Here is a 27,977-nt window from a genome sequence, read left to right on the forward strand (position 1 = left end):
CCCGGGTGAACACGGTGCTCAGCCAAGCATCCTCAGTTCTCTCGATCCCTCCTCTCCTCCTTCTCTCCGATCATCCCTCTCTCTCTCTCTCTCTCTCTCTCTCTCTCTCTCTCTCTCTCTCTCTCTCTCTCTCTCTCTCTCTCTCTCTCTCTCTCTCTCTCCTGGTGGCTGCATTCCATTTCCCCCCTGCCTGCACTCCTTAATTCGGAGGTGACACGGCCTTTGTCCCCTGCCTGGTTATGCCGCCTCGGCAGCCTTGCCCTTGGCTATGGAACTCGCAATGTCCCTGCCTGCTATAGAGGCTGTCAAGGCAGTGTCAGCGTCTCTATAGTGTGATCATGCTCACAGGGAGAGCAAGGTTACCACCGCAGATAACTTAATGCAGTGCTGTGTGTGTCTGCTTGTGTGTGTGGGTATCTCTGTGGGTTTTGGTGTGTCTGTGTGTGCATGTGCGTGTGGCTGCACAGGCCCCACCATGGACCTGGAGGACGATCCTCTGTTATTCCAGACCAGCTGGCGCGTCCGGGAGGAAGACGAGGAAGAGGAGCCGGAGCGGGGCGAGGAAGAGCCGGCGGTGCACACGGCCCTTGGGGGCCCCGGCTGCTCGGGGGGGCCCCGGGGCTGCGGCGTGTGGAGTGTGGTGGGCTGCGTGTACACCCGGCCCTGGGCCAGCGGGCTGGTCCTGGGGCTGGGCTTCCTGCTGCCCTGCGCCCTGTCGGCCTACATGTTCCTCTACTGCCCCCCGCTGGACATCGACCTGTCCTACGGCGCCTTCGAGGTCCACAGCCACTTCTCGGCCCAGCGCTTCGACGCCCTTACCGCCGCCGTGAAGACGCAGCTCGGCTCCTGGGACCGGGAGCGGCGCCGGCGCCGCGACGAGGGGGGGGACGCTGGGGAGGACCTCCGGGACCTGCTGCTGCAGACGCTGGGGAGACGGGGAGACGGGGGGCCGGCCCAGGGAGAGGGGAACCTGACGGGCTGGAGGCAGGAGGGGAGACGGGATGGAGGGGAGATGAGCAGACCCCGGGAGGAGGAGGAGGAGGAGGGGGAGGAGGGGGAGGGGGAGGAGGAGGAGAGAGACACAACAGGGAGGGAGGCCGTGGACCACGACGGGACGCCGGCTGACGGAGGAGGCGTGTCCCCATCGCGGAGGCGGCGATTGGCCCCGGGGTACTCGTACCTGCAGAGCCAGGCCCTGTGGAGGGTGGAGCTGGTCTTCGTGGCCCAGGGGAGCGGCCAGCGCAACATCTTCACGCCCGGGCGCCTGGCCACTGTGCACCGCGTGGAGCGCCTGCTCATGACGCACCCCCGCTTCACGGCGTTCTGCTGGAAGCCCCTGGAGGCGCTGAGGGACCTGCCGCTGGGGCCCTCCTACTGCTCCCCGCCCAGCTCCCTGCTGTCCTACCTGTTCCCCAGCGAGCGCGCCGGCAAGATCTTCTACGACGGCATGGGCCCCGACCTGGCCGACATCCAAGGTGAGTCTGTCCGGGGATGGATCCAAACTTAAAGGGCAGCAGGAGGATTTAGGAGCCTTCATCGGAGGCTCGTTTGGTAGAAATGCCACAGCCATCCGTCAGCGATTAGTGAGGGAACTGCTCTGGGAGACGATCAGTTTGTAGTTAAATGCAAGTGCCTCAGTGTGAGACGACCTCGATTTGGACCACGCCCGGCCCGGCTCATTTATGACCAATCAAGTCGTCTCCTCCGTGATTGGTTCAAGGAATCCATCTTGCGTGTCAATCACATGCAAACAGCGTTATCAAGGCTCCACCCCCCACGCAAATGTTGCGTGTTTGAACGCAACATTTCTCATTGGTGGATAAACACAGCAAATCTTAGTTATTGAACCATTAAGGTAAAAAATAGAAATCAATATTTGAATAATTATTTAGACTTTGTAGCTAAATAAACACCATTGTTACGTCAGTACAAATAATATTCCTTGTAGGAACATTTTGTTCTTACACAGAAGAAACTCAGTGAGGTTAGAATAACAACCAGTCTCTGTATTGCTGCTGTTACCGCGGCGACCCGCCCAGCGAGAGCCTGGCCGGCAGAGTGCTCCCTGCCGCCCCTGGATGATTACGGTCCTCCACTCCCCCGCGCCTCTTCCCCCCTCCCCCCCACCCCCAGGTGCCCTAAGGCTGGCCATCACACACCCACAGTTCTACTGGTACGTGGACGACAGCCTGAGCCCCGAGCGCCTGTCCTCCAGCCTCCTCCGCAGCGAGGTCCACTTCGGAGCACCCCTCCCCTCCTTCTCCTCTACCCAGGACCGGCCCGAGGAGCAGAGGAGACGCTTCAAGGAGTTTGTGGTCCAGTATGCCTCAATGCTGGCCAAGCAGTCCACCAGGTAACACCTGGTGTGTGTGTGTGTGTATGGATGTGTGTACAGGCTTTCTACTTGGGAGCAGGATAGTGGGGTCTGTCGTGATGAAGGTGTTCCACTCCCACACAGCATAAACTGGGTTGGATTCCCAATGTTGAGCTCCTTAATGGCATGGATGGGAATTCCCTGAGTCACTTTGGAAAAGTCAGTCTGCTAAATAAGTTATCAAGCTACCAAATTGGCACTTGAGTTGTGCAGATTGATGTGTGTAGATTGATGTGTGCAGATGTGTGTAGATCTAGGTGTGTAGATTGACTCTATGCCAAGTGTTCTAACCTCCACTTGGCATAGAGTGTAAATTCAGCAGCAGCTCCTTCTACGTGCACAGCATCACTAATAAGCCTGGGTTAAGAGGGCACACACACACACACACACACACACACACACACACACACACACACACACACACACACACACACACACACACACACACACACACACACACACACACACACACACACACACACACACACAGGCACGCACCCAAGGGTTTGCTGGGCTTGTCTCCATGGCAGTGAGGTGAAGGTGCTGTTCGGGGGGACGGAGCTGTTTGACGACGAGGTGCGGACCACCTTCCACAATGACATGAGGCTGGCCCTCATCAGCGGGGTCTGCATCGCCGCCCTGGTCTTCGTGCTCACCTCCTTCTCAGGTACGGTTCTCAGAGCCCAGCCACAAGCCACTGCACTGTGAGATCACACACAACGTGAGCACACACACACACACCGTGAGGCGTGAGCACACAAACACACACACACACACACACACACACCACACCGTAAGCACACACACCGTCAGGTGTGAGCACACACACACACACACACACACACACACACACACACACACACACACCGTTAGCACACACACACCGTGAGCACACACACACACCGTGAGCACACCCACACACCGTAAGAACACACACACATCTAGCACAAACACACAACGAGCATAAACACACTGTGAGCACACACACACATACACCGTGAGCGCACACACGTGAGCATACACACACCGTGAGCACACATACACACACACACTGTGAGCACAGGCACACCGTGAGCACGCACACCTTGAGCACTCACACACCGCATGGTAACATGCTGTTTGACGCAGGAGAGGAATCTAGCTATTTCTGAACTACCAGGGTTGGATGGCGGTGTTTTCCTTTAGAGAAGAACAGATAAATTACTTCTACTTTCTTCTTTACTTTATCCAGGGATAAAAAAAAGGTTGCAAGTGTAACAGAATATCCAAATCCAAAATCCATATTTTTCAAATTAACAAGACTTTTTTTCCTCCCCTGTTTTATGGCATCGCACATTATACAGTGCGCCGATAGCAAGCTTTTAATGTGCTTGCACTAATGGTCTGCTCAGTAAAACAGTAATGGAAGGGGACCTGTATCTGCTCGACACATTCAGGCGCCTCTATGCTTAATTTACATCAGTACCGTTAAAGTAGCAGTAGTCTCTTTGTTGTGTTTGTCTCTCCAGTGTTCCTCACGTTCTTCGGGCTGATAAGCATCGGGCTGAGCTGCCTGGTGGCTCTGTTCCTGTACCACGTGGTCTTTGGTGTGCGTTACCTCGGCATTCTCAACGGAGTGGCCGCCTTCGTCATTATCGGCATTGGTGAGTGACGGCACTACACTGACTTTTTCAAAGAACGCCATGTCACATCAAGTCAGATTTTTTGAACGATTCCGATGTTTAAAATCATATCGGATTTGTTCGAAGCCGCAGAAACGTCACATCAAGTCCGGTTTTTCAGACAATTCGATTTGTAAGGACCTCCCCTACCCCCCCCCCCCAGGAGTGGACGACGTGTTCGTGTTCATCAGCACCTTCCGCCAGGCGTCCCACCTGGAGGACCACGTGGAGCGAGCCATCTACACGGTGAAGACGGCGGGCCGTGCCACCTTCCTCACCTCCTTCACGACTGCCGCGGCGTACGCGGCAAACACCTTCTCCCAGGTAGTCGCCGCCGATACATTCAGCGCCTCGTATAATAGAGACACAGAAAGATAAGTGATTCCTCCTTCGGTGGTTGAATATAAAAAAAAAAGAAAGGAAGAATAAGCTCTCTCAGCACAGAGTGTACCATTTTCAGGCGATAAGCACAAATTGAATGTTTCAAGGTCCCCCGCTCTCTCTCTCTCTCTCTCTCCCTCGCTCTCTCTGTCTTTTTTTTAATCAAAACCAGATCCCAGCCGTGCATGACTTTGGCCTGTTCATGGCCCTCATCGTGAGCTGCTGCTGGCTGTGGGTCTCCATCCTGGTGCCTGCCGCTCTGTGCATCTGGAGCCAGGGGGTCGCCGTCCGGGAGGAGGCCTGGCTGAGATGGTGAGCGGTTGCCTCACAAGTTGTACTCCCGTGGAGGTGTTGGTCGAAGCTGCGAGGGACACTGCAACGCACCTCATCCAACTGTACATCTCTCTCTCTTTCTCTGTCTCACTCTCTCTCTCTCTCTGTCTGTCTGTCTGTCTGTCTGTCTGTCTGTCTGTCTGTCTGTCTGTCTGTCTGTCTGTCTGTCTGTCTGTCTGTCTGTCTGTCTGTCTGTCTGTCTGTCTGTCTGTCTGTCTGTCTGTCTGTCTGTCTGTCTGTCTGTCTGTCTGTCTGTCTGTCTGTCTGTCTGTCTCTCTGTCTCTCTGTCTCTCTGTCTCTCTCTCTCTCTCTCTCTCTCTCTCTCTCCCTCTCTCTCTCTCTATCCCTCTCTCTATCCCTCTCTCTCTCTCTCTCTCTCTCTCTCTCTCTCTCTCTCTCTCTCTCTCTCTCTCTCTCTCTCTCTCTCTCTCTCTCTCTCCCTCTCATTCTCATGCTGCAGGTGGAAGTCGCTTGCCTCCCTGTCAGCGAGCCACAGCCCTTTATCCGACGAAGATGACGACGTGGCGCTCCTGTCGGTGGAGATGGAGCCAGGTGAGCAGCTCGTTAGACCCCTCTGAGAGGGGGGGGGGGGGGGGAGGCCAGGGGGCACCGGGGGGACCCAGGGGGAAGTGACAGGAGGCCTCTGCTTGTGCCGCAGGGACCTGTGATCCGGACAGCGATGCTGCCATCCTGCTGGTGTCGGTGGAGACGGGCCCCCCTCCCGCGGGGGGGCACTGCGCGGGCGTGGTCAGCACGCGGCTCCTGGGGGTCCTGAAGCACCTGGTGGCGGAGCCGGTGGTGAAGAGACACAGAGCCGTCGTGGGTAAGAGAGGAAACGGGAGGGGAGCAGGAGAGGTCCTGTTCCCTCCTCGCTGCTGTCGTTGCTCATGAGGATCAGGAATAATGAGGGATTCAGGATGCTTGTCACTCCGTGTCTCTGGGACAGCCACAGCTGCATCCCAAAGATGCGGAGACACTCCAACTCAACGTTTGGATCCAGATTCATTTTTGGTTGAACAAGACTTTCTCATTTGGTCTATGGCAAACTATAATTACTTGTTTCAATAATAATTTAATTTTTCCGGATTGACAGAAAGTAATCGTTTGACTGGCTCAGTTAAAGAACAACATTCATTTGACAAGTAAAAAGAACGTAGAACAGTTGATGTAATCTGCCTCCACAAGCTGAAACACACAGCGAGTGCGGCTTGAAGTATTCATGAGGCGCCTGTAGACCGTCTCCTCCAGCTAGCTCCTCTTCGTCTCCTCAAACCCCCAGGGGCCTACTTCCTGGTTCTCCTCCTATCGGCGGGCTGTTGCTGCCTGATGCGACCGGCCACACATGCCCCCCTGCTATTCAGACCAGACACCAACCTGCAGACACTCCTGGCTCTCAGGAGCAACCTCAGCGGCCAGGGCATCTCCTGCCCCACCTGCTCCGGTGAGCCTCCAGAACACACACACAACACGTGTTCAGAGAGCAGGAGACACCAGAGCTCCTGACCGGTCCAGACCGGACACTCAGGGCCTCAGCCCCGAGATAGGGTTAGGGTAGCAGGGAAGAATGAACATTTACATTTACATTTCGGGCATCTAACAGACGCTTTCCTCCAAAGCGACTTACAATAAGTCCATTTGTCAGAAGTAAGAGAAACAATATATTGCTTTCAGTACAGTCAGGCTGTTCATAGAAACAAGTGCCAAGCAATAACAATTGTTAGGTTAACCCATTCCCAACAAAGATAGCTAGGATCAGAAGCTACGCAATGCTTAGTACTATTTTTAAGTGCAAGGACGTACAACATACGATAACTGCATAAGAGGGGTGTGTGGGGTTGAGGAAGGAGGCTATGCAGAGTCTAGATGAGCTCTGACAAGATGTCGGTCCACCAGGTGTGTTCATGGAGAAGCCCCACCTCCTCTCCTCTCACGCCAGCTCCTCCTCGCTGAGGGCCAGCGCCCGGGCGCAGACCCGGCCCGGCGCCCGCCTCACGTCTCCGGAGACCCTCGCCAAGACCACCAACACCTCAGGTACCGGACCCCCCGCGGCCCTCTGACTGGAGGTATCTGTGGAGAGAAGGTGTAGCGGCTGCCAGGCTGAAAGGTCCGGTGTTCGATCCCTTTGTCCACAGCCGACCTGCTCTTCAATGTTTAACCTCTGTTCACTGGAAGAGTCCTCGGATAAAGGCTATAAACGCTTAACGACTAAATCGTCTTAAGGAATAAAAATAATGGGTAGCACTTGTAAGCATTAATAAATAGTAAGTTCCTAGTTCATTAATAATTGACTAAGCATTGTTCATATCATGAATGCTCATCAGTAAGCAGTTCTACATGATTAAAATGATAATTATGTTACATTAGGCCTATATATGTTAATAATGCTTCATTGAATTATTAGTTCAGTTAGTTGTAAAGCCTTAGTTAAGTTTTGGCGTCAGCTCATCTGAAGTCAGGACTATCTTTACTTTTTTTTAAATTTAGAACTGATGTGTAAACGGTGGATAAACGGTTGTGATTGGCCCGTCCTGGTCCAAGTTGGCTGGGAGGGGGCCAGACCTTTATGCCAGAGAACTGAAATACAGGCTTGCTGATTGGTATTTTCCCTGGCTCCTTAAACACTGGATTTGTTGGATGCATTAAAGGAGTGAGGCACTCCTTTACTGGCTTATGTATTTAATTTGGCTGACTGTTTATCTGTGTTAAGACTTCACAAGTCTATCACAAGTTTCAGGCTGTTTTATCGTCTCTTGAGAACAGGGTTCTTGTCCTGCCCAGCGCGTACGCCATGGAAACGTAATGAAGCTGTTTCTGAAAGTCCATCTATCATTTGAATTGGAATGTCAATTAAATCCTGACGATTTCCTGTCTCTCTGGCGCAGTGGAGAGCCCGTCGGTTATCATTCCTGGAGACCTGAGTTCAAGTCCCACCCAGGATCTCATTTGAATGCTAATTTCCATTAGAACCTCCAGACCGTTAGCAGCTGGTGTCCTGTGGCGCGGGGGAGAGAGTGCTGCTGGGGACCAGTTCTGTTCCAGACCAACCCATGTGGTGTGTGAGGATGGAAGTAGACGAGGATGAATGAATGATGCTGAGTTCCTGTGTGAAGGTGTTTGGTAATGTTTACAGTTACACTAGAATGCGTATGGTTTATCAGAATAAAATATATTAAATACAATTATTTAGACTAGTATACTATTGTATCCTTATTAGTAATGCATGTAGCTATAGAATCCAAAATGATCCAAAAACTACATTTTTACTTTACACAAAGAGTCTACTGTTACTGTTGCTGGTATTTTCTGGCAGGCTCAGCTCGTCTTAACTCTCTGGCCTCATCAACTGAGATGACATCTGGTTTTCCTGAATCCATTGAGGAATGTTACAGTTGTTATATATTCACTGAGTCCGGCCACTCTGACCCATCCATCCGCACTCATTCAAAATGCAGGAGTTGAACCAAGGTCTTCAGGACTGATCACCAACAGCTGACTCAACTGCACCACTGAGATGCTGAGATGCCAGAGCAGAATTTATTTCACAATGCACATGACATAGTCTCCAAAATGCTAATTGGTTTCCAAGGAAGTGTTCTTGGTGGGACTTGAACCCAGGTCTGCAGTGCTTTTAAACAAGGTTTACGTTATGACATATGACATCATACGGAGTGACAAAGAGGGGATTAGATTTCCATGACTAAAAGTAGACTTCCATGTACAAAGCCCTCTGTAGGTATTGAATCGATGTCCCTCGAGCTGATAACCAACAAACTGAGAGGCCTGGTATGATGTACTGTGAGGTTTGAATGGACATTACAATATACATGTAAGCACAAGTTTCAAAATAAAATTTATATTATAACCATCAACTCTTACTGCTGTGCAAGCAAAAGGCCAACTGTGATCTGCCTTGATGCTATAATTCAACTGACAATAATTTCCCAAAAATACATTGTTACTTTTCCAAAAAGAAATCACTATGTAGGTTTCCATGGAGCACACCGTCAACCGGGACTTGAACCCAGGTCTCCATAGACAATAAACAACGGCTCTCCCTGCTTGCCCACCGCTTAGACTTCCAATTACGATGCACATGACCTTTACTGAGTTATATTAGGTTTCCATGGATACTGCAGTCAGCAGCAGTTGAACTCAAAGTCTCCCGAAATTATTACCAACCGTTTTTCTGCTGCACCAACGAGACGCCTGCTATCTTCTGGTCAGAGGTTAGATTCACATTTCACGTGACACATTATTCCGCAAACTAAAATCTGTTTTCCATGGAGACAGTTGGAGTCGAACCCAGGTCTCCAGAAACGATTATCCGAATCTGTGACCGCTGTGCCACCAAGCCAACAGCTATGAGCTCACCTGTTTTAATTGTTTACATTTGAAATTCAAGTGATATTGTTTGGTTTCTATAATCTCCAGAAAGCTTGAGGCTTGGAGGCAGACCATCTCTGATAACCAACAGCTTTCTCTGATGCACCACGAAAAAACGTGTGATAACCTTGTGAAAGCATGAACACAAAAAAAAAAACACAGAACACTTGAACAAGGAATTTGTGCCTTGTTCGTTTTATACTGATCCATGGATCCACCCATTTAGATTAGGATGAGGCAGGAACATTGTGAAGAACCGGTCTCTGAGGCGTCTGATGTTCAGGATCATTATTGTTTATGCTTAACCTCACTGACTATATCTCAGCTACAGAGAATATTTGTTCAGGATCTATATCTAAAGGATATCTATAGGAAATTATGGATGATCGTTTCAGATAGTTATGAAGTATTAGGTAAGACTTTTGTGTCAGAATTAGTGTAGCAAGGTCCATGCTACCTCCACCAAGGTGGCTTTAGTGGGCTCCTCCAGACAGGGACGCAGAGCGGTAGTGTTACAACGGTGTAATTACAAGGTTTGCAGACAATGATCCATGTCACTGGTGCTCTATGCTGTAGGAGATCTCCATTTGAATAGTTGTCTTGCCGCAATGGTACTCAAGGCATTTCCAGCCTTTTAAATCAAAGAGATAAATGCACCTCACTGTAGATGAACTCACGCGAAAAACTGAATTAATGCTTTCTCCCGAGCTGAACTTCTCATGAATTGCAGCCTCAAGTGTTTCCAAACAAATTATGACCAAACATTGTAAATCATTAGTTTGTCTCTTGCAGCCTTCCCTTAGATGAGTGTATTCTCCTAATGAAAGGTACGAAGATGTACTCTGAGGCGGCGTGTGGCTCACGAGGTAGAGTGGTTGGCTGCTAGCCGGAAGGTTGCTAGTTCGAGTGTCGAGGTGTCCCTGAGAAAGCCTCACCCTAAGTGCTCCTGACGAGCTGGCTGTAGCCTCGCATGGCCGACACAGTGACGTCGGTGTCTGAATGTACGAATGGGTGAATATTCGACAATAATTGTAAGCCGCTTTGAGGGGCCACTGTTCAGAAAAGCGCTGTATAAATGCAGTCCGTTTACAGTTCACAGTGTTCCTCGACAGGTCCTTTGCTGACGGTGTTTGTCTCCAGGCTGGAGGTACGAGCCTCCACCCCCCTCTACCGCTTCTCCCTGAACGCCAGCACCCCCGCCCCCTGGACGGCCCCTCGCCCGGACAATGGGGAGGTCTCGTCGTTCCAGGTGAGGGGGTCTCCTCCGGGGAGAATACAACATAAACCGTGTTTAATGCCACTGTATCTCGCCTTCTAACCACACCGAGCGCATTACGTTTAATGCCTCCTGCCTTCACACACACATCCACACGCCCGCGGGGCGGACCATCATGCAAGGCGACGACCGGCCCAGCGGAACCGATGTTAATGTTTTAGTGGTCTTGCTCAAGGGCACCTCAACATAAGGCATTAGAGGAACTCAGCAAACCCCTCCAGTTGAGCTACAACAACACGATGTCACACATGATGTTGTGTGGGGATGTTTGTTAGCTCGCTGCATCATATCACTAAACCCACCCGACCTCTTCACGGCGCTGTGTGTTTTTCACGGACAGGCGTATCATCAAGCCCACAGGAAGTTCAGCAGCCGGATGACTGTGTGCGTTTCCCGCGTGTACCAGCCCCACACCAGCTGGATGCTGACGGCCGGCGCTTGCGAGCCGCGCCATGGCTGGACGCCCGAGTTCTCCTTCTTCGCCTCGCTTGCCCGACAGGAGCATAGCAGGTTAGAGAGAGAGAGAGAGAGAGAGAGAGAGAGAGAGAGAGAGAGAGAGAGAGAGAGAGGATCCTGTAGGCCGTACTGGTACTGCTGCTGGATCCTTCCAGACCTCCCGTTCTGCAGACCGGGAAGAGTCACGTGACCTCAGAAATCCAGAGGGAGTCGTTTAATTGGCTTGCATTCGGAGAGAAGTTCTGTTGAAGTGAGCGTCTCCCTAGGGTGCTAAGTTCTCCCTACTCCCTCCTATAGCTTAGTTATAGCGGGGAGGGATAGACAGCCCTGTGTGTGTCTGCCCTTTCCACATCCAGTATTTTACGCTCAGATTTCCCAAGACTCTATCGAGTTTCCTGTGCACACAGTCTGGACAAATAGCTGTATCCCCTCTCGCTGTTTATTGACGCTCTCTGCTGCTACACTGCTTCTACGACCTGATCTGAGAGGGAGCAAAGTGTCAATTCAAACTACAAGTCAGGAGGACCAAACTCACCCTCAATAAAGAGAAGAGAATCTCCTCTCCCTGCACCTCCTCCCCTCCCCTCTCAGGAGGCTGTTCCTCTCCCTTCACCTCCTCCACTCCCCTCCCCTCTCAGGAGGCTGGTCCTCTCCCTTCACCTCCTCCACTCCCCTCTCCTCTCAGGAGGCTGTTCCTCTCCGTTCACCTCCTCCCCTCTCCTCTCAGGAGGCTGTTCCTCTCCCTTCACCTCCTCCACTCCCCTCTCCTCTCAGGAGGCTGTTCCTCTCCGTTCACCTCCTCCCCTCCTCTCTCTTCCAAGGAGACTGTTCTTCGCTCAGCACCGGCTCCGGCCCCACTGCAGCCGGGTGTGCAGCGACCCCCCTGGCTGTGGGATCAGCTCAGTGCCTGAGGGACCCACCCAGGGCACTTTCTACTCCCCGCTCCCCAGCGGTAAGTCTGGACCAGCGGCTGCAGCCACCATAAGGAAGTCTGATGAAAGACTCTGTTTCTCTTTGTTTTTTGATTTATTTGCGTTTTGACCGCTTCCATTCTGGTCCTTGAAAGATCCAGAGTTGGTCGGCGCTACGAAGCCATTGTCCAAGACCTTGGGTTTCAACCCGTGCAGTGGCGGGGTGTGCGGGCCTCCGGCCGTGAGGCCCCTGGTCGACACAGGAGCCATGGTGTTCGTGGTGTTCGGCATCCTGGGGGTGAACCGGACCCAGCGGACGGACAACCACGTCATCGGGGACACGGTGAGATTGGCTGCTCAGCCTCTAGAGCCACAAAACCAGATCCATGAACGCATCATCCTAGCCAGACGCCTTATATCCCCTTCTGCACTTCTCTCTGCAGGGCCGGGTGATATTGGATCCCGACTTTGATATTTTCCAGGAGATGGGACATCTTTGCAAAATCTGCAAAGCCATTAGTGCCAATAAGCAGCTGGTGAAGCCAGGAGGAGCCCAGTGCCTTCCCTCAGGTACCTGACTCAAGCACAACCCCAAAGACCACCTTTTACCTGGTTAACCTGTCCAGGTAGTGTCTATGTTGAAGTTCTTGGGCCAAACCAGCTGTACACCAGCTTTACAACTACTGTGTAGTAAAGAGGAACATCGGAAAAAATGTTTTCAGAAAGTCTACGTTCCACGGCCACAATCTATTACTAGCAAGATAATTAACACCTCATAATCGGCTGCTCACTTTAAATAAGAAACCAAGGCTCTCTGGATAAAAGGAGGCTGTTATGATGATGAATGACCTCTCATGACCTCTCTCTTCCAGGTAACAAGCTGTCCTCCATCCTGCCACTGCTGCACCCTGAGTGCCAGGCCCTCCCAGAGCCCAACCTGCTGCCCGGCCAGCTGTCCCACGGCGCCGTGGGCATGCGCCGCGGCAAGGTGCTCTGGCTCTCCATGGCCTTCGAGTCGGTCAGTACACGTTTAGTGCACAATACACTATACACACACAATACACAAACCACAGCGCACAATACGGATTTGGTCACTATTTAAAGTTTGTAGTTCACCTACGAGGGTGAATTCTCTCTCTCTCTATAGATATAGATATATATGTACGTATATCCTAAAGATTTAGATCCTGAACAAATCTGTGCAGATGAGATAAAGTGAGGTTAACCGTAAACAATAATGATCCTGACGCCTCAGAGACTGGTTCTTCAAGTTGTTACGGCCTTATCCTGATATCTAAATATCCCCGTCATTACCTAAACGTAAGAGTGAATACAAGTAGTGGTCTGATTTCGGCCGCTGATCCTCCGCTCCTCCTCTGTTCCCAAGACGACCTACAAGGGCAAGTCGTCCTTCCAGACCCACGCAGACTTCCTGCAGTGGGAGACCTTCGTGAGGGACCTGCTGGCCACCCTGCCGCCGTCCTCCGCCCTGCACCGCGGCTTCCAGACCTGCGAGCATTGGAAGCAGATCTTCATGGAGATCATCGGTGAATATATCACTGCAAGGAGTGTCACAGCGAAGGGGTTTCATGTGATGAGGACAGAGGGGGAAGGAGTGAGATGAACGGCGGTCTCTGTTGTTCTACAGGGGTGGAGAGCGCCCTCTGGAGTCTCCTGCTGTCGCTGGCCATCTGCGTGGCGGCCGTGTCCGTGTTCACAGCTCACCTCCTCCTCCTGCTGCCCATCCTCCTCACTATCCTGGGTAGGCCTCCGCACATCAAGGCTGCTCACATCAAATGACTCGAGGAACTGAGTGCGAGATAAGCTGTAGTTTGCCATTGAATAATCGTGAGAGCGGGGTTGGCTGGGAGGCGGAAGGTTTGCTAGTTCAATCCCCGGCTAGCTGTGTGTCGAGGTGTCCCTGAGCAGGACACTGTGTCCTGACTGCTCCTGCCAAGCTGGCGGGCGCCTTGTACAGTTGACGCCGCTGTGAGTTTGTGAATGGTTGAATGATCATGAATCATTATTGTGAAGAGTGGCCACACAAATATGTAAATATATATATATTATAAATACTGTCCACAGTTATAGATCTAGGAGTCAGATCTAGGACTGTGTGGCTCTCGGTTCACCGCCTCCCGTGTGTCACTGTGACCCCTTGATCCTGGCCGTAGGGGTGGTGTGTGTGGTGGTGGCCATCATGTACTGGCTGGGCTGGGAGCTGGGCGCGGTGGAAGCCATCTCCTTGTCCATCCTGGTTGGCTCGTCGGTGGACTACTGTCTGCACCTGGTGGAAGGGTTCCTGCTGGCTGGGGAGAGCATGGCCTCCTGGCCCGACAACAGCCTGGTGCGTCACTGTCTCCTTTACTACGCCGGGTGTATTTTAGGAATACTCGAGTCGTTTGTAAAACATAATCATCACTTAACACAGATCTGCCAGGGACTCGTTTCGGGTTTCAAGTGAGAACAAATTGGTCCCTGAAGGCCACTCCACATCAAAGGGGCCCTCGGCTGATTTGGGGTCGCTTGTGTTCACAGGATGCTCCCGCCAAGAGGCAGAGGCGGGCCTTGGAGGCAGTCAACCACGTGGGCGTGGCCATCGTGTCCAGCGCCGTCACCACGGTGATCTCCACGGTTCCGCTCTTCTTCTGCGTCATTGTGCCTTTCGCGAAGTTCGGCCAGATCGTGGCCATCAACACGGCGGTGTCCATCGCCTTCACGCTGACTGTCACCGTGGCCCTGCTGGCATGCGTGGGCCCAGCCGGGTTCTCCCGGCCCCGGGGGGCCGTGCTGAAGGCCAGCCTGGCCGTGTCGACGGCCGTGGCCCTCGGGGCCGGGCTCTGCTGGGCGGGGGGCCGGCTGGGGTCCCTGGCCTGGCCCCCCGTCACCCTGTGAACCCTGGCTGTCCGCCACTCAGCCGTTGATGTCAAGCCACCGTTTTACCTCTGGAGGCCTGTGATGAGGAGGACTGTCAGTCCTCAGCAGCCCAGTCCTCTCCTCTCTCTGGCTGAACTCAGATCAGTGCTCTGGTTCTTGGCTGAACTCAGATCAGTGCTCTGGTTCTGGACTGAACCCAGATCAGTGCTCTGGTTCTGGACTGAACTCAGATCAGTGCTCTGGTTCTACTTCACTACAGTACAGCGATGTCACGTCCTTTAGGAAAAGAGTCAAGTTAACTTATTTAAAAAAATCTCTGAAAAGGTGTCATACTTTTTGTTAATATTGTTTCTCAGGCGGAGAGATACAGACTGGTCTGTGAGACGTTGCACAGACAGGAATAGGATTCCATTTCATCACGATGATGCATCACAGTCAGTCTCTGGAGTGTTTTTGCCGATTGATTTGATTGATCTTTTGTTCCCATGGGTATGGCACAGAAATAACAAGTTCTACATTTCACATTTATATCTGACATTCTCTTTGTTCAGTGTGATGTGTGTATCTGTGTGCTGCTCCGTATTGTTCTGTATTGTGTATTTCAGATTCTGCTTCCAACTCACAACTGCGTTTCCCAAGCGCTCTCCCCTTTTGCCTGAACTCCTCCTCCTCTTTACTCCCCCATCATCCTACACTCAGAACCTGAGAGCCATTTAAACCCACCGTCATGTGTAGCAGCATCTAAAGGAGCGGTCTTTGTTTGTCCCTGAAGCATCGGTGGACCCATTATCGGTTGTCGGTCTTTGTTTTCCGATGGGAGCAACTAAATGGCCGTTGATGCCCCCATGGCTCTCTCTCTCCCTCTCTCTCGTCTGATGACAGAGAGAGGGGGGGGGGGGGGGGGTTGTTGTTGCAATTCACACTCAGCTACCAGGTCCCGTGTGGTGCCAGAGATAAGGTGGAAGCCATTTGTCAGCGCGCCTCACAAAGACGCTCCTACGGGGCCGCTGCGTCTGGGAGCGGTTGTGCTTTTTCTGTTCTGTATTCTTGTCAATGTTGAATAAAGCAGCTGCAGAGAAGAAGTGTGTTCTTAAGAGAAAAGTAAGAACAAAATGCACAGTTCAGCTGTTTACACAGTCAGTTTATATTTAAATGACTCAAAACTAACATCTATATATATATTTATTGTGAATGCCTGTATTATAGTACAATTGTAGTTATTTGCCTCTAGAATATGAATTATCGTATTCCAGTCACATCTAGGGATCAGTAGATGTGTGAAGAAACATTGCTGTCAGGCAATGTTTGGAATAGTCATTCAATTTAAAACTGACATAATAAATTGAACTTTAAATACAGAGATAACTATTTCAAGATTCCTGCCCTGGCGTTTTCAGTGTGATTTGAATAATTTTGTATTTTTTATTATGATTTATATCGTATTCGAACCAACTTAACACCTTCATGTAAAAGATGCATAACACATTCACTCAACATGAATTCACCCACAGATCTATTGGTTAAGTTACAGTTAATAACTGATATAATACACACCTACCAACTGTATTTCCTGCCCTTGGCAGTAATTAGAAAGATGACTAAAGTCGGCTTGAAAATCAATGAAAGAAATGCAGTTTCTTATAAACGTCCATTTGTTCAAAATATATGAATAGCAAACGTCTCTCTGAAGTTGTTTGGATACAGATTGTTTGAGTCATCTGTCCTCAGTCTTCATTAACACTCTGAGGAGCTGCAGCATCAAGATGTCTGACAGGGAAATCCAATCATAACCAGAGAGAAATAGGTGACACCCCATCCACACACATCCATCTTCATTCACCGCTCAGAATAGAGATAACAATATTACATAGTGAACTAGAATTATGAATGGTAAAACTAAAATCTAACAATAAAAATCCATATTTATTACTGATTAGTTATTAAGCTGCAACTTCCGTTGTGATTTCCATCTACCGTGTCATTATTGCGTAAGTAGGGCTTTGGCATCTTGGTCAAGGATGCTGCAGGTAGATTGAGGACAATGGGGTTTGTACTCAAGACCTTTCAGCTCGGATCAAACCTCGGTTATCCCCCTTGAGGTAGGCTGGTTTGGATTGAATTTGCATATTCCACCAATATGCCACAGCCTGTTAAGAAGACTTGCTATTTAGACCAATTGACAATGGTCTCACCCAAGCACCCACTAAAATAGATAAATGAAGGACATACAAGTCATGGAAATAATGGTGAAACATCCCAGCAGGAGAACCACCAACAGGCTGATCTTACAGAAATGAACAGAGCGAGGAGAGAGTAACGTAGTATATTGAACACAGGGCCATTGGCCATCCATACACATGAAGAGGCAGATGCAGAGCGTCTTCCTACAGTGGCATTCCATGTTGACACGATGACTACTGAGGCTAAACAATAAATACAGGCTCAGCTTAGTTAAACACTTCATTGTACACCGTGTGTAAATAAACACTGAAACAAACGTCATATCTTTATTACCCCGCGTCACAGGGCACACACTCACACATGTTCAAGTATGCCTGAGGAACTAAACGGAGCAATTGGAAAAATAAAAAAATAGGGAATAAAAAGAGATAAAATGCATTTAAAAAATAAGTGAACTGGCATTGCATTTCACAAAAATTCATATGCTTATGATTTTGGAGCAATTCACTGTAAAGTGCTAACTGGTTTGATCTGAGGAAGAAAAGAAAAAAACATGTTCCTCATGTGAACTGATCACACACACATCACATCACCTTACACATGGAGGTACAGCAATCGCTAGTTGTCGGGCAAGCGTTCACCAACCAGAAGACATGGACCACATTTCATGTATTAGTCCTTTAATAAGATAACTGCTTCCTTAACTTTTCCTTGTTAATTTAACAATGAGAATCTGGCCGACTGGCTTTCAGGACAATGCCGGTTACAAATGCTGGTGTTGTCGCTGTACAGCTCTCCTCTCTCCTCTGACCTACAGGCAACGGACCAACATCCAGTATATCAAACCTCAGGTCCAGCACGTCCCGTCTTGGCATGGATAGGGGGTCTTTGAACGAAGGGAAGGGGGGGGGGGGTGTCTCCTCTCCTCCTCGTCCCCAGGGGGGGTGTGGTGAGCCGGCCTGACAGAGGCCCGGAGCAGGGCTCTGTCAGACCGATGCCTGCCTGCCTACAGGTCCTGAGTATCGCTGAGGCCTCCGGGCTGCTGCGGCCCGTTACTGGGGAGGCAATGAGTGTTCTTCTCTCGTTTAGCTTTTTCTTATATTTAAAAAATAAAATAGAAAATAAACAAATGAACAAAAAAAACGAGCGGACGGGATGACGTCGTTCATCTCCTACCTGCTCCCCCCCCCCCCCCCCCCCCACCCGGCCCCCTCCCCACACTTAAAAAAAAAAAAAAAAAATCCACCTTTAAAGGGATTTCCCCCCCCGTCCCACCCGAATTATAAAACACAAATAACCCCTAAGGAAAGTGAGCTGCAGAATGGCTTTACTCCTCACAGTCTGCGGGGGGCGCTTTGGCCCCTGGGAGCTGAGGTTCGATCGCTGGTCTTTTGGCCGTTCCGTCGTGTCTGCTGATTGGTCCTGCTGGCGGCGGCCGGGGGGGTTCTCTGGGCGGTGGGGGGGGCCGGGGGCCGGCGCCGTCCCCGGGGGCCCTTCGACTTGGCCCGCGCAGCCGCCGCCGCGCGACCCCTTCCGCCCCCCGCTGGTCACTTGCGGGAGTGCAGGGTGTCCTGAAACTTGGTGCTAGTGTAGCGCACGTGGAAGCCCTTCTTGTTGATGGTGTCATCCGAGCGGAACTTGATGACAATGGAGTCGCCTGCAGAGTAGATCTCCTCCGGGGGCTGGACACACACACGGGAGAGGAGGTGTGAACGGGCTGTGTGTCGTGTGTGTGTGTCGATGTGTGTGTGTGTTTGTGTGTGTGTGTGTCGATGTGTGCGGCGAAAAACAACCTCTTTAATCCAAAACTAATGACTTCTTACAGCGAGCCGCACCGAGAGCCCATTTACTGCTGTGCTCTATGATCCCCTCGACTGCAGGAGAATTGGGGATTAAAAGTGTTTTGGAATGCGCCCGCGGCAGAGTCGGGGCCCCTCTGCCAGTACAGGGCCCCCAGCCCCGGGGCCGCTCTCAGAAGCCACTTTGCTGGGGCTGGATGGCTGAACAACGAGTGACAAAGGAGCTTCGTTCACAAACGGTTAACAGCACGCCCGTTCAGCGACACGTTTCAATACGCTTGTTTGTTGTTGTTTGTTTGTGCGAGGATCACATCTCCGCTAAACGTTTTCTATAAACTCCAGCGAGTGAAAGAGGTTTTCCTCTGGGTTTACGAACACTGAATTCAAATCGAGATGCTGGATTGAATGGAATCTAAAAAAACTTTTTTGAATGACACTTTATTCCATCACTCTTTCTACATAAAAGCGCTATAATTGTTCCATTTAGAAACCTCAACAAAGAGGTCTTGATAATTGGCTTTTTGTAGCATACATCAAACTGAAATGGTGTCAGGTTATTCCGATCCGTCTTTAAAAAGACATCCTGCGGAGCCAGCTCCCTGGGGCGGCGGGAAAATACGTCGCCGGGGGCAACGCAGCACGGAGACGACATTTCAGCGGAGTCCCGCACTTATTATTAAGTGTGTCAATTAAATCAAGCTGTTCTGTGACCTGTGAGGAGGATGAAGCCTGGCCGATCTAGCTGGTTCTTCTCTGGCTGCGCCGCTCAGGCCTGATTCAACCTCTGTTGCAGCCCGAGGCCCCACTGCACTGACCACTGACAGGCTGTCAGAACGCAGAGAGCGCCGGCCGTTTGACGGAGCCGTCCTCCGCCTGCACTATTACCTCAGCCTGCACCCCCCTCACCAGCCAGCGAACTCAGCCTGCACCCCCCTCACCAGCCAGCGAACTCAGCCTGCACCCCCCTCACCGGCCAAAGACCTCCGCCTGTACCGCTGGCATTGGCAAGTGACAATGCCAAAAATTACCAAGATTACCAAGCCTTAAAGGACAATTCCGGTATTTTGAACATTGATCCCCCTTTCTGGTTTGTTTAGGATGAAATAGAGTGGGTGACACCGAAATTTGAACTATTAGTCCTTTCTCGGGTATTTGGCTCATTTTGAATCGCTCCTGCCTGCTTCACAATGGTTGTCTGTGTGCATACACAAACCTGTCAACCCAGCAACCCTAAACGTTCGTTTTCAGAAATGTGCAAGTAACCGAGTGGTTAGTGGCATTCGTGAAGTTTAAAATAAAATTATCGGCGCAATATATGGTTTCTGTCGTGTTTTATTGCACATTTATCGCCAGTTGATTTCAGTTGGAAGACTCATTACTGCACGTGGATATTACTCCGCCGAACCGGAAAGGTGGGCTGTTTACGTTGGTTTGAAGTCTTGTACCGTGAGCACCTCGGATCAGGGAAAATCACTGAAAATGGATAATGAAAGGTGGCTTCTGGAGGACGCACTCGATTTTGAGTTTGACGGCAGAGGATATCGTTTTGAACCAGAATTCACCCAAGAGGAGCTACGGGAGATGGAGGCTAGGGCTACGGAGGCGCCTGAAGCTCCGGCTGAAGCGGTCCCCGGGATCACGGAAAATTGGTTGTGTGCCTGGCTGTGGGACGGCAGGCAGATGCCGACGGAAGTCGAAAGTAGGTGCTGCACGGAGTGGGACCTTGTGCGGAAGTTTATATGCGGTTGTGAGGTATCTGAAGAAATAGTTCCAATTAGCAACTAACACGGATGGAAACCATATATTGCGCCGTTTTTTTTTTTTTAAACTTCACGAATGCCACTAACCACTCGGTTACTTGCACATTTTTGAAAACGAACGTTTAGGGTTGCTGGGTTGACAGGTTTGTGTATGCACACAGACAACCATTGTGAAGCAGGCAGGAGCGATACAAAATGAGCCAAATACCCGAGAAAGGACTTATAGTTCAAATTTCGGTGTCACCCACTCTATTTCATCCTAAACAAACCAGAAAGGGGGCTCAATGTTCAAAATACCGGAATTGTTCTTTAACATGTCCAGCTTCAACTCACCCAGCTTCAACTCAACCAGCTTCAACTCAACCAGCTTCAACTCACCCAGCTTCAACTCACCTAGCATCAACTCATCCAGTTTAAACTCATCCAGTTTAAACTCATCCAGTTTAAACTCATCCAGCTTAAACTCATCCAGTTTAAACTCATCCAGCTTAAACTCATCCATCTTAAACTCATCCAACTTAAACTCATCCAGCTTAAACTCATCCAGCTTAAACTCATCCATCTTAAACTCATCCAGCTTAAACTCATCCAGCTTAAACTCATCCATCTTAAACTCATCCATCTTAAACTCATCCAGCTTTAACTCATCCAGCTTTAACTCATCCAGCTTTAACTCATCCAGCTTTAACCCGCTGATTAAAGACAGAGAGCCCAGTGGAGGGAATATAAATACCAACCCCCCTGGAAGTTTAGGAAGGTCCTTTTAACGCCTTAACGGATCAAGGCTGAGGCTCAGCGAGGAGCAGCTCCTGTTTTTTACTGGTGTACGATACGGAGATACCTCCAATCAGACAACCAGGGATTTATCACAGCGGCTACCTCTTATCTGAGGTAAAAGAACGGATGCACGTCAGATAAGCACCGAAAACCACTTTGGACATTCATGTGTCCCGGCGATCAATATCACACCGAGTGTAGTGTACGCACCCATGAAGAAATGTTATATCTAGAGTCCTAGTAAACATTAGATCTGGCGTTGCTAAATAAGGCACTTAACACCTGACACTTAAGCCTACCAGACGTCCTGGACGTTTAAAAATAAGAATAGTCACGAGCATCAGTCCAGACTCGATCAATATCTTTTGGGAACATTTCCGAACGGGCTTCCAGCGGAGAGGGGGGCGGTGGTGTGTGTGTGTGTGTGTGTGTGTGTGTGTGTGTGTGTGTGTGTGTGTGTGTGTGTGTGTGTGTGTGTGTGTGTGTGTGTGTGTGTGTGTGTGTGTGTGTGTGTGTGTGTGTGTGTGTGTGTGTGTGTGTGTGTGTGTGTGTGTGTGCGCGTTGTGGTGTGTTTCCATGGCAACCAGGCCGACGGCTTACCCCTGAGCCGCAGTAGCGCCCGAGCCGCGGGGACTTGATGTCCCCGCCATCAAACAGCTCCATGTAGTCGTAGCCGCAATCCGCCTCCTCCTCGATCTCGAAGGTCTGGAAGATCAGCTCAACGCCGTAGCCCTTCTCCGCCACCAGCACCCACTGGCAGTCTGACGCGCCAGGGTAGTTGTTGTCCCCGAACTGGGCGTGCGAGAAGAGGTCCTTGGTCTTCACCTCCGCCTTCAGACGCCCGCCGCACTCTGAGGAGCAGGAGGAGGAAAACAGAGCTCACATCCAGGAACACGCTCGCCTGGTGAACGACCTGCTGCAGAGAGGTGGCCGCGATCGCAGCTCTCTGTCATGACGGCTCGCGTTATTTTGGCTGGTTGACGGCGAGACATGCTCCGACTTAACGTCACCTCGATGGGATAAACCGCCGCTTAATGTACGCACTTATGTACGTTGTACGTCCTTACACTTAAAATAGTACATTGTGTAGCATCTTATCCTTAGCATCTTTGTTGTGTACAGGGAATGGGTTAACCTAGCGATTATTTGTGCTTGGCACTTGGTTCTGTGAACATCGTTACTTTACAGACAGCAATATAGTGTTTCTCTCTCTTCGGACAAATGGACTTATTGTAAGTCGCTTTGGATAAAAGCATCCGTTAATGCCCGACATGTTAATGTAAAAGAAAGCTACAACTAAATAGAATCGGTTCCCAAGGGGCTGAGCGTTGAGCCTCAGCGTCTGCCGCCTCCCGGGCCTCGTACCTGCGGAGTGGGACGCCTCGAAGCCCTTCTTCTGCACAGAGTTGTCCGAGAAGAAGCGGATGAACAGCTTGTTGGCGCTGGAGGTGATGGGCAAGGGCTTCTTGGTGCCGCAGAAGCGACCCAGGCTGGGGGCCTTCCCGTCCCGGCCGTCGTACACCTCGATGTGGTCGTAGGCGCACTCCAGGTGGGCCTCCATGTCCATCTCGTTAAAGGCCTGACCAATCCCAGCCCAGAGAAAATAGCTCATTAAAGGCCTGATCAATCCCAGCCCAGAGAAAAACGATTGTTAAATGCTTGGCCAATCCCAGCCCAGGGAAAAACGCTTGTTAAAGGCCTGACCGATCCCAGCCCAGAAAAAAGCTTGTTAAATGCCTGACCAATGCCATCCCAGAGAAACAGCTTGTTAAAGGCCTGAACAATCCCAGCCCAGAGAATACATTATTCAGAAAAGAATTGGAGAGATCCACTATATTGTAGGACGATGGAGCTTGCTTACTGCACAGAAACGTTACCTCCGCTGGTGGCAAGATCTACTAATTAAACTAGCTGTTTTGTCAGGATTTGTTTTGTACAGAATATGATGACAGAAGCACATTATTCCCCAAATAGAATTTGGCAGCAACCACCAAAGAAGCAAGACAAGACAAGTAGGCACTACCAGAAGACATCAGATCATTAGAGCAGTAATTAGTTGAGGTTCCACCTCCTGCAGAGATACACAAAACGAGACGTTGGAGGAAGACGAACAAACAAAGGAGAAGGATTCGTCGGCCGTACGATTTTGATGCGGTGTCCCGGCGTGGCGGACAATGCCCAGGTGCAGGCCTTCTTGCTGGGGTATTTATCGGGCCAGTTGGGGCTGGTGATGGTGCCACTGGCGCTGTTCAAAACATGATCACATCCGGCTGCAGGACAACACACAGAGAGGCGGAGATTCAGAACATGGCAGGGCGATGATGGGGCTTTCTGTTTTTTTAACCACACCTGAGTTGGGAGTTCTCTAGCTCAACGGGCAAGGAGATGTTGTGATAAGATCCTCAGAGGCTGATCCTTAGTGTCCACACACAGTTAAAACCGTCCAATAGGGTGGTCCCAGCCTTGAACCCACCTTCTTTACAGTCGTGTTTATTCTCGTGCAGCACAAAGCCGCTCCTGCACTGACAGCTGTAGCTGCCGAAGGTGTTGACACACTCGTGCTGACAGCCTCCGTTCTCCTTGGAGCACTCGTCCTTATCTGAGGAGCGAGAGAGGCACACACACACACACACACACACACACACACACACACACACACACACACACACACACACACACACACACACACACACACACACACACACACAGAATGACAGACAGAGAGCGACAAACACAGAGACACACACCAGCTTAGCAGGATATTTCTCAACTCACTGGAGACTGATCACACTGGAGCTCTGCAAGCGAGTGCAGGGTGCTGTGATTGACATGTCATCGTACTGTGGTCGTGTGGTGAGTGAGAGAGGAAGGCCACCTGAGAAGAACTGCGCCTTGAAGCCCCTCTTGGACACGGTGTTGTCCGACTTGAACTCGATGCGCATGTTGTTGTACTGCGAGGTGATGGCCTCAGGCTTCTCCGCACCGCAGAACTTCCCGTGCAGCCGGGAGTCGGCGGACAGGCCGCTCCGCACCTCCACGTAGTCGTACTTGCAGACCTGCGGGCGGATGGCGGTTGGGGGACGTTAAAGTACGGCAGCGCACCGCCCTGAGGCTTTTCCCCTGGATCTTCACCCTCTGTTGATTATTTTTTCGAGTTCTGTGTTTAAAGTCAGAATTCTCAGAATAAAAACGGAATTCTGAGGATAAAGTCAGAAGTCATTTTATTGTGACTTCGAAGTCAGAATTCTGAGATTTAAGTCAGAAAAATAATCACATGTGGCCCTGATCCTCTTCCGTAAAAGACCTAAAATCAATGAAAATAGAAATATGAACAGCAATACGCCTGTGTGGGAACACAGAACCAACCCACCCCAAGCCTATTCCTAATAAGACCAGCGCTCACATCATTGCCCTCCGTCTCGAAGACGTCAAAGAGCAGCGTGATTCGGTACTGCGTGGGCGCCACCAGCTGCCAGATGCAGTTCTTGTTGGGGGGGTACTCTCTGGGCCAGCCCGGGCTGGTGATGGAGCCGTTCAGCTTGGTGATGAAGCCGCCGCAGGCCGCTGGGGAGAGGGGAGGGGAGACGGGAGAGAGGGGAGAGAGGAGAGAGAGGAGAGGAGGAGAGAGGAGAGAGGAGAAGACAGGAGAGGAGGAGAGAGGAGAAGACAGGAGAGAGGATGGAGGAGAGATAGGAGAGGAGAGAGGAGGGGAGAGAGGAGACGGGAGGGAGGAGAGAGGAGAGAGAGGAGACGGGAGGGATGAAAGAGGAGACGGGAGGGAAGAGAGAGGAGACAGGAGGGAGGGGAGAGGAGAGAGAGAGGAGGGAGGAGAGAGAGGAGATGGGAGGGAAGAGAGAGGAGACAGGAGGGAGGGGAGAGGAGAGAGAGAGGAGACAGGTGGGAGGGGAGAGGAGAGAGAGGAGGGAGAGGAGGGAGAAGAAGAGAGATTACTTGGGTTGCTAAATGGTCTAGGTCAAAACCGTCTCTCTTAACCGTCTACTAGGGGTATTGAATAGAACTGGAGCAAAATGTAATACATATACCCGTAGTCTTATTGCTTTTGTTAAGCTCACAATGCTAAAGCTTTCGGTAGTTTGTCATTTGTTTATCTTCCCTTTGACTCTCTGGGAGAGGTTTTTAGACTAACTCTATGCAGCAGTGCCCATACAACGGACGTTCCCAAAATAATTCTTAGGATTGAAAGACCCTGGAGATCCTTATTTTGTAACTGTTTCAGCCAGGTCAAGCTGGCCACATTGAGCCCAGGCAATATGTTAATCATATACTGTACTAGACCACCACCTGTTTAGATTTAGCAGCCCCATCCTCCCCGTCCCCCCTCTCTAGACACACACACACACACACACACACACACACACACACACACACACACACACACACACACACACACACACACACACACACACACACACACACACACACACACACACACACCTTCTCTGGGTTGATTGCATTCTCACATTAATTTGTTAAAATGTGTATTTTTCATATCAAATTAATGTGTCACAACTTAAAATGTCCTGTGTAGTGTAGGGAAGTGTAGTGTAGTGAAGTCTGTGTTCATAGGGGCAGACTTTTTATGATTTTACCAAACACACTAAACAAAGGAGGAAACACATATACATTCCTTAGGTTTAAGTATATACACACAAAATAAATAGGGTGCTTACTCTAAGTATTTTAGGCTCAGTTTTAAAGGGTGTTTTGTGAGCTGTATCCAACGATACCTCAACTGAAAACCTAATAAAATCACATTTGCAGGTGTGAAGGTAAATACTTAAAATTGTTCCTCAGAATAGTGCAACAGTGCAGTAAAGCTTTAAAGTCCCCTCACATGACACAAGCACAAAGGAAACCTGTAGCTAATCGCAGCCCTCCAGTAAAGGGTATTCACCACGTAGCACAGCAGTTATAGAGCAGCGACTGTAAAAAGGCGAGAGCAACCATTGCTCCTAGTAAAGACACACAGGAATCTGCCCCCGTCTCCTCTCTGGAGGTCTTCAGCAGCAGCAGCAGCAGGGCTGGGCTGTGTAAACGAGCCAGCCAGGAGGAGAAAGGAGGCGCAGGCCCTCCGTTCTTTCTCTGCACTCACCCTCACAGCTGCGCTTGTCTGCGGCCAGCTCGTAGCCGGGGTCGCAGGCGCACTTGTAGCTGCCCAGCGTGTTGACACAGCGTTGCTCGCAGCGACCGTTGTCAGGCTTGGAACACTCGTCCATCTCTGGAACGGAGAGCAGGGCAGGTTAGGACCGTACAGGACAGTGTGTGTGTGTGTGCGTGCGCGTGTGCGTGTGTGTGCACGTTCGCAGAAGTAAAGGTCGGGACATGTCACTGACCTAAACAAATATTGATACCCCCTTAAGTCCGTCTCCCCCCCCCCGCCCCCCCTAAAAAGGTTCACCACCTGTGACCTCTGACCTTTGAAAAAGTTGGCGGCAAAGCCGGCCTTGTTGACGGAGCCGTCGGACACAAACTTCATCCACAGCTGGTTGGAGCTGGTCTTGATGTCGTCGGGTTTATCGTAGCCACAGAAGCGTCCCAGGAGGGGGCTGCTCTCCGTGAGCCCGTCACGCACCTCCAGGTAGTCGTAGGCGCAGCTGTCGTGGCGTTCGATCTATCCGGTGGGAAGGAGCAAGGGGATTCATGGTGTCCGTACTGATCTCAACGGGCCGGCTGAGGGAACGGACTTCAGTGGTGGCACTGAGCAGAGCAGGGTTCAGTCAGCAGGATTTGCGGTGGATGCATTTGGCACTTTGGTGTTTGTATCGAGTTCAACTCTGCAGGTTAACCGAGCAATAAATTCGGTGCTTCTAAAGCGACAGAATGAAAAATAGCCCTATTGTGTTTAATGGCACTCTTAACTCACTGACTATTTCAGTGGCTATCCAAGGACAAATGTACGTCTTCTTGGAGTGGAGCATCTGTCTCCTACGCTCATGAGTTTCAAGACGGGCGTGAACGCGCGGGACATTGACTCCCGGGGACTCTTACAACCACCGATGTTGGAACGTGTGGGTGTCGCACTACTTGGCGCTTTACCTCAAAGGACTGGAAGGTGAGGCCCACGTGGAAGCCCGAGGCCACCGAGATCTTCCACACGCACACTTTGTTGGGCCGGTAGTCGTCGGGGTAGTTGGGAGACTGGATCTGCCCGTTGTCCTTCCGCACCTCTCCGCCACAGATCGCTACGCGTCAGGGAGGAGGGAGAGGAGTTAAAACGCCGGTGGGATGCGGGCAGCACACGCCCCGTGTCCTTCAGGGCGGCATGTGGTTGACGTGGCCGTGCTTACGCAACACAGATTATCTACGTTGACCTCAACGCACCAGATGATGCTGTTCACATAATCAAACACACATGCACGCATTTTCTCTCTCTCTCTCCCCCCCCTAGTGCTCATTCTGGTCTGGAGACGTTAAGGGCCGTGAGCCGGCAGTGATTAATACAGAGAACAAGACGCATCAGCAGCCAAGGAGCCTCATGTGCTGATCATCTCTCTAGAGAAGCTCTTCTGGGGGGGGGGTCATATTGCTGGATGGGTCTAGGGGTGAGGGGGGTAACTGAGGGGGGGTCTAGGGGTCAGGGAGTGAGTCACAGAGGAGGGGGGAGGGGAGATGGGTCTAGGGGTGAGGGGGGTAACTGAGGGGGGGGGTCTAGGGGTTAGGGGGTGAGTCATAGAGCAGGGGGGAAGGGAGATGGGTCTAAGAGTGAGTCAAAGTGGGGGGGATGGGGAGATGGGTCTAGGGGTGAGTCAAAGTGGGGGGGGATGGGTCTAGGGGTGAGGGGGGGTAA

At 50.9% G+C, this 27,977-nt stretch overlaps 2 protein-coding genes across 2 annotated transcripts in view; one reads left to right on the forward strand and one right to left on the reverse strand.

The window, feature by feature from the left end:
• Positions 1-475: 475 nt before the first annotated feature.
• disp3 (dispatched RND transporter family member 3) lies at positions 476-14,670 on the forward strand. Its single transcript, XM_056592480.1, has 20 exons — positions 476-1,475; positions 2,134-2,353; positions 2,905-3,041; positions 3,883-4,017; positions 4,199-4,359; positions 4,589-4,728; positions 5,210-5,301; positions 5,408-5,572; positions 6,029-6,190; positions 6,643-6,780; positions 10,209-10,381; positions 10,749-10,918; positions 11,686-11,816; positions 11,931-12,118; positions 12,219-12,345; positions 12,648-12,793; positions 13,163-13,322; positions 13,424-13,537; positions 13,950-14,122; positions 14,314-14,670. The coding sequence occupies exons 1-20, from the start codon at positions 476-478 to the stop codon at positions 14,668-14,670; spliced, it is 4,089 nt and encodes a 1,362-aa protein (XP_056448455.1).
• Positions 14,671-18,321: 3,651 nt separating this feature from the next.
• Positions 18,322-27,977, reverse strand: part of bmp1a (bone morphogenetic protein 1a) — a 31,286-nt gene continuing 21,630 nt past the window's right edge. Inside the window, exons 11-20 of the mRNA XM_056591855.1 lie at positions 27,227-27,372; positions 26,606-26,801; positions 26,283-26,408; positions 24,573-24,733; positions 24,045-24,225; positions 23,643-23,768; positions 23,312-23,439; positions 22,535-22,748; positions 21,770-22,020; positions 18,322-18,515 (exon numbers count right to left, since the gene is read on the reverse strand). Coding sequence (XP_056447830.1) covers positions 18,381-18,515; positions 21,770-22,020; positions 22,535-22,748; positions 23,312-23,439; positions 23,643-23,768; positions 24,045-24,225; positions 24,573-24,733; positions 26,283-26,408; positions 26,606-26,801; positions 27,227-27,372 — 1,664 coding nt within the window. The 3' untranslated portion in view covers positions 18,322-18,380. The remainder of the gene's footprint in view (positions 18,516-21,769; positions 22,021-22,534; positions 22,749-23,311; positions 23,440-23,642; positions 23,769-24,044; positions 24,226-24,572; positions 24,734-26,282; positions 26,409-26,605; positions 26,802-27,226; positions 27,373-27,977) is intronic.

Source organism: Gadus chalcogrammus, chromosome 6 (assembly GCF_026213295.1).
Source record: "Gadus chalcogrammus isolate NIFS_2021 chromosome 6, NIFS_Gcha_1.0, whole genome shotgun sequence".
Lineage (NCBI taxonomy): Eukaryota > Metazoa > Chordata > Actinopteri > Gadiformes > Gadidae > Gadus > Gadus chalcogrammus.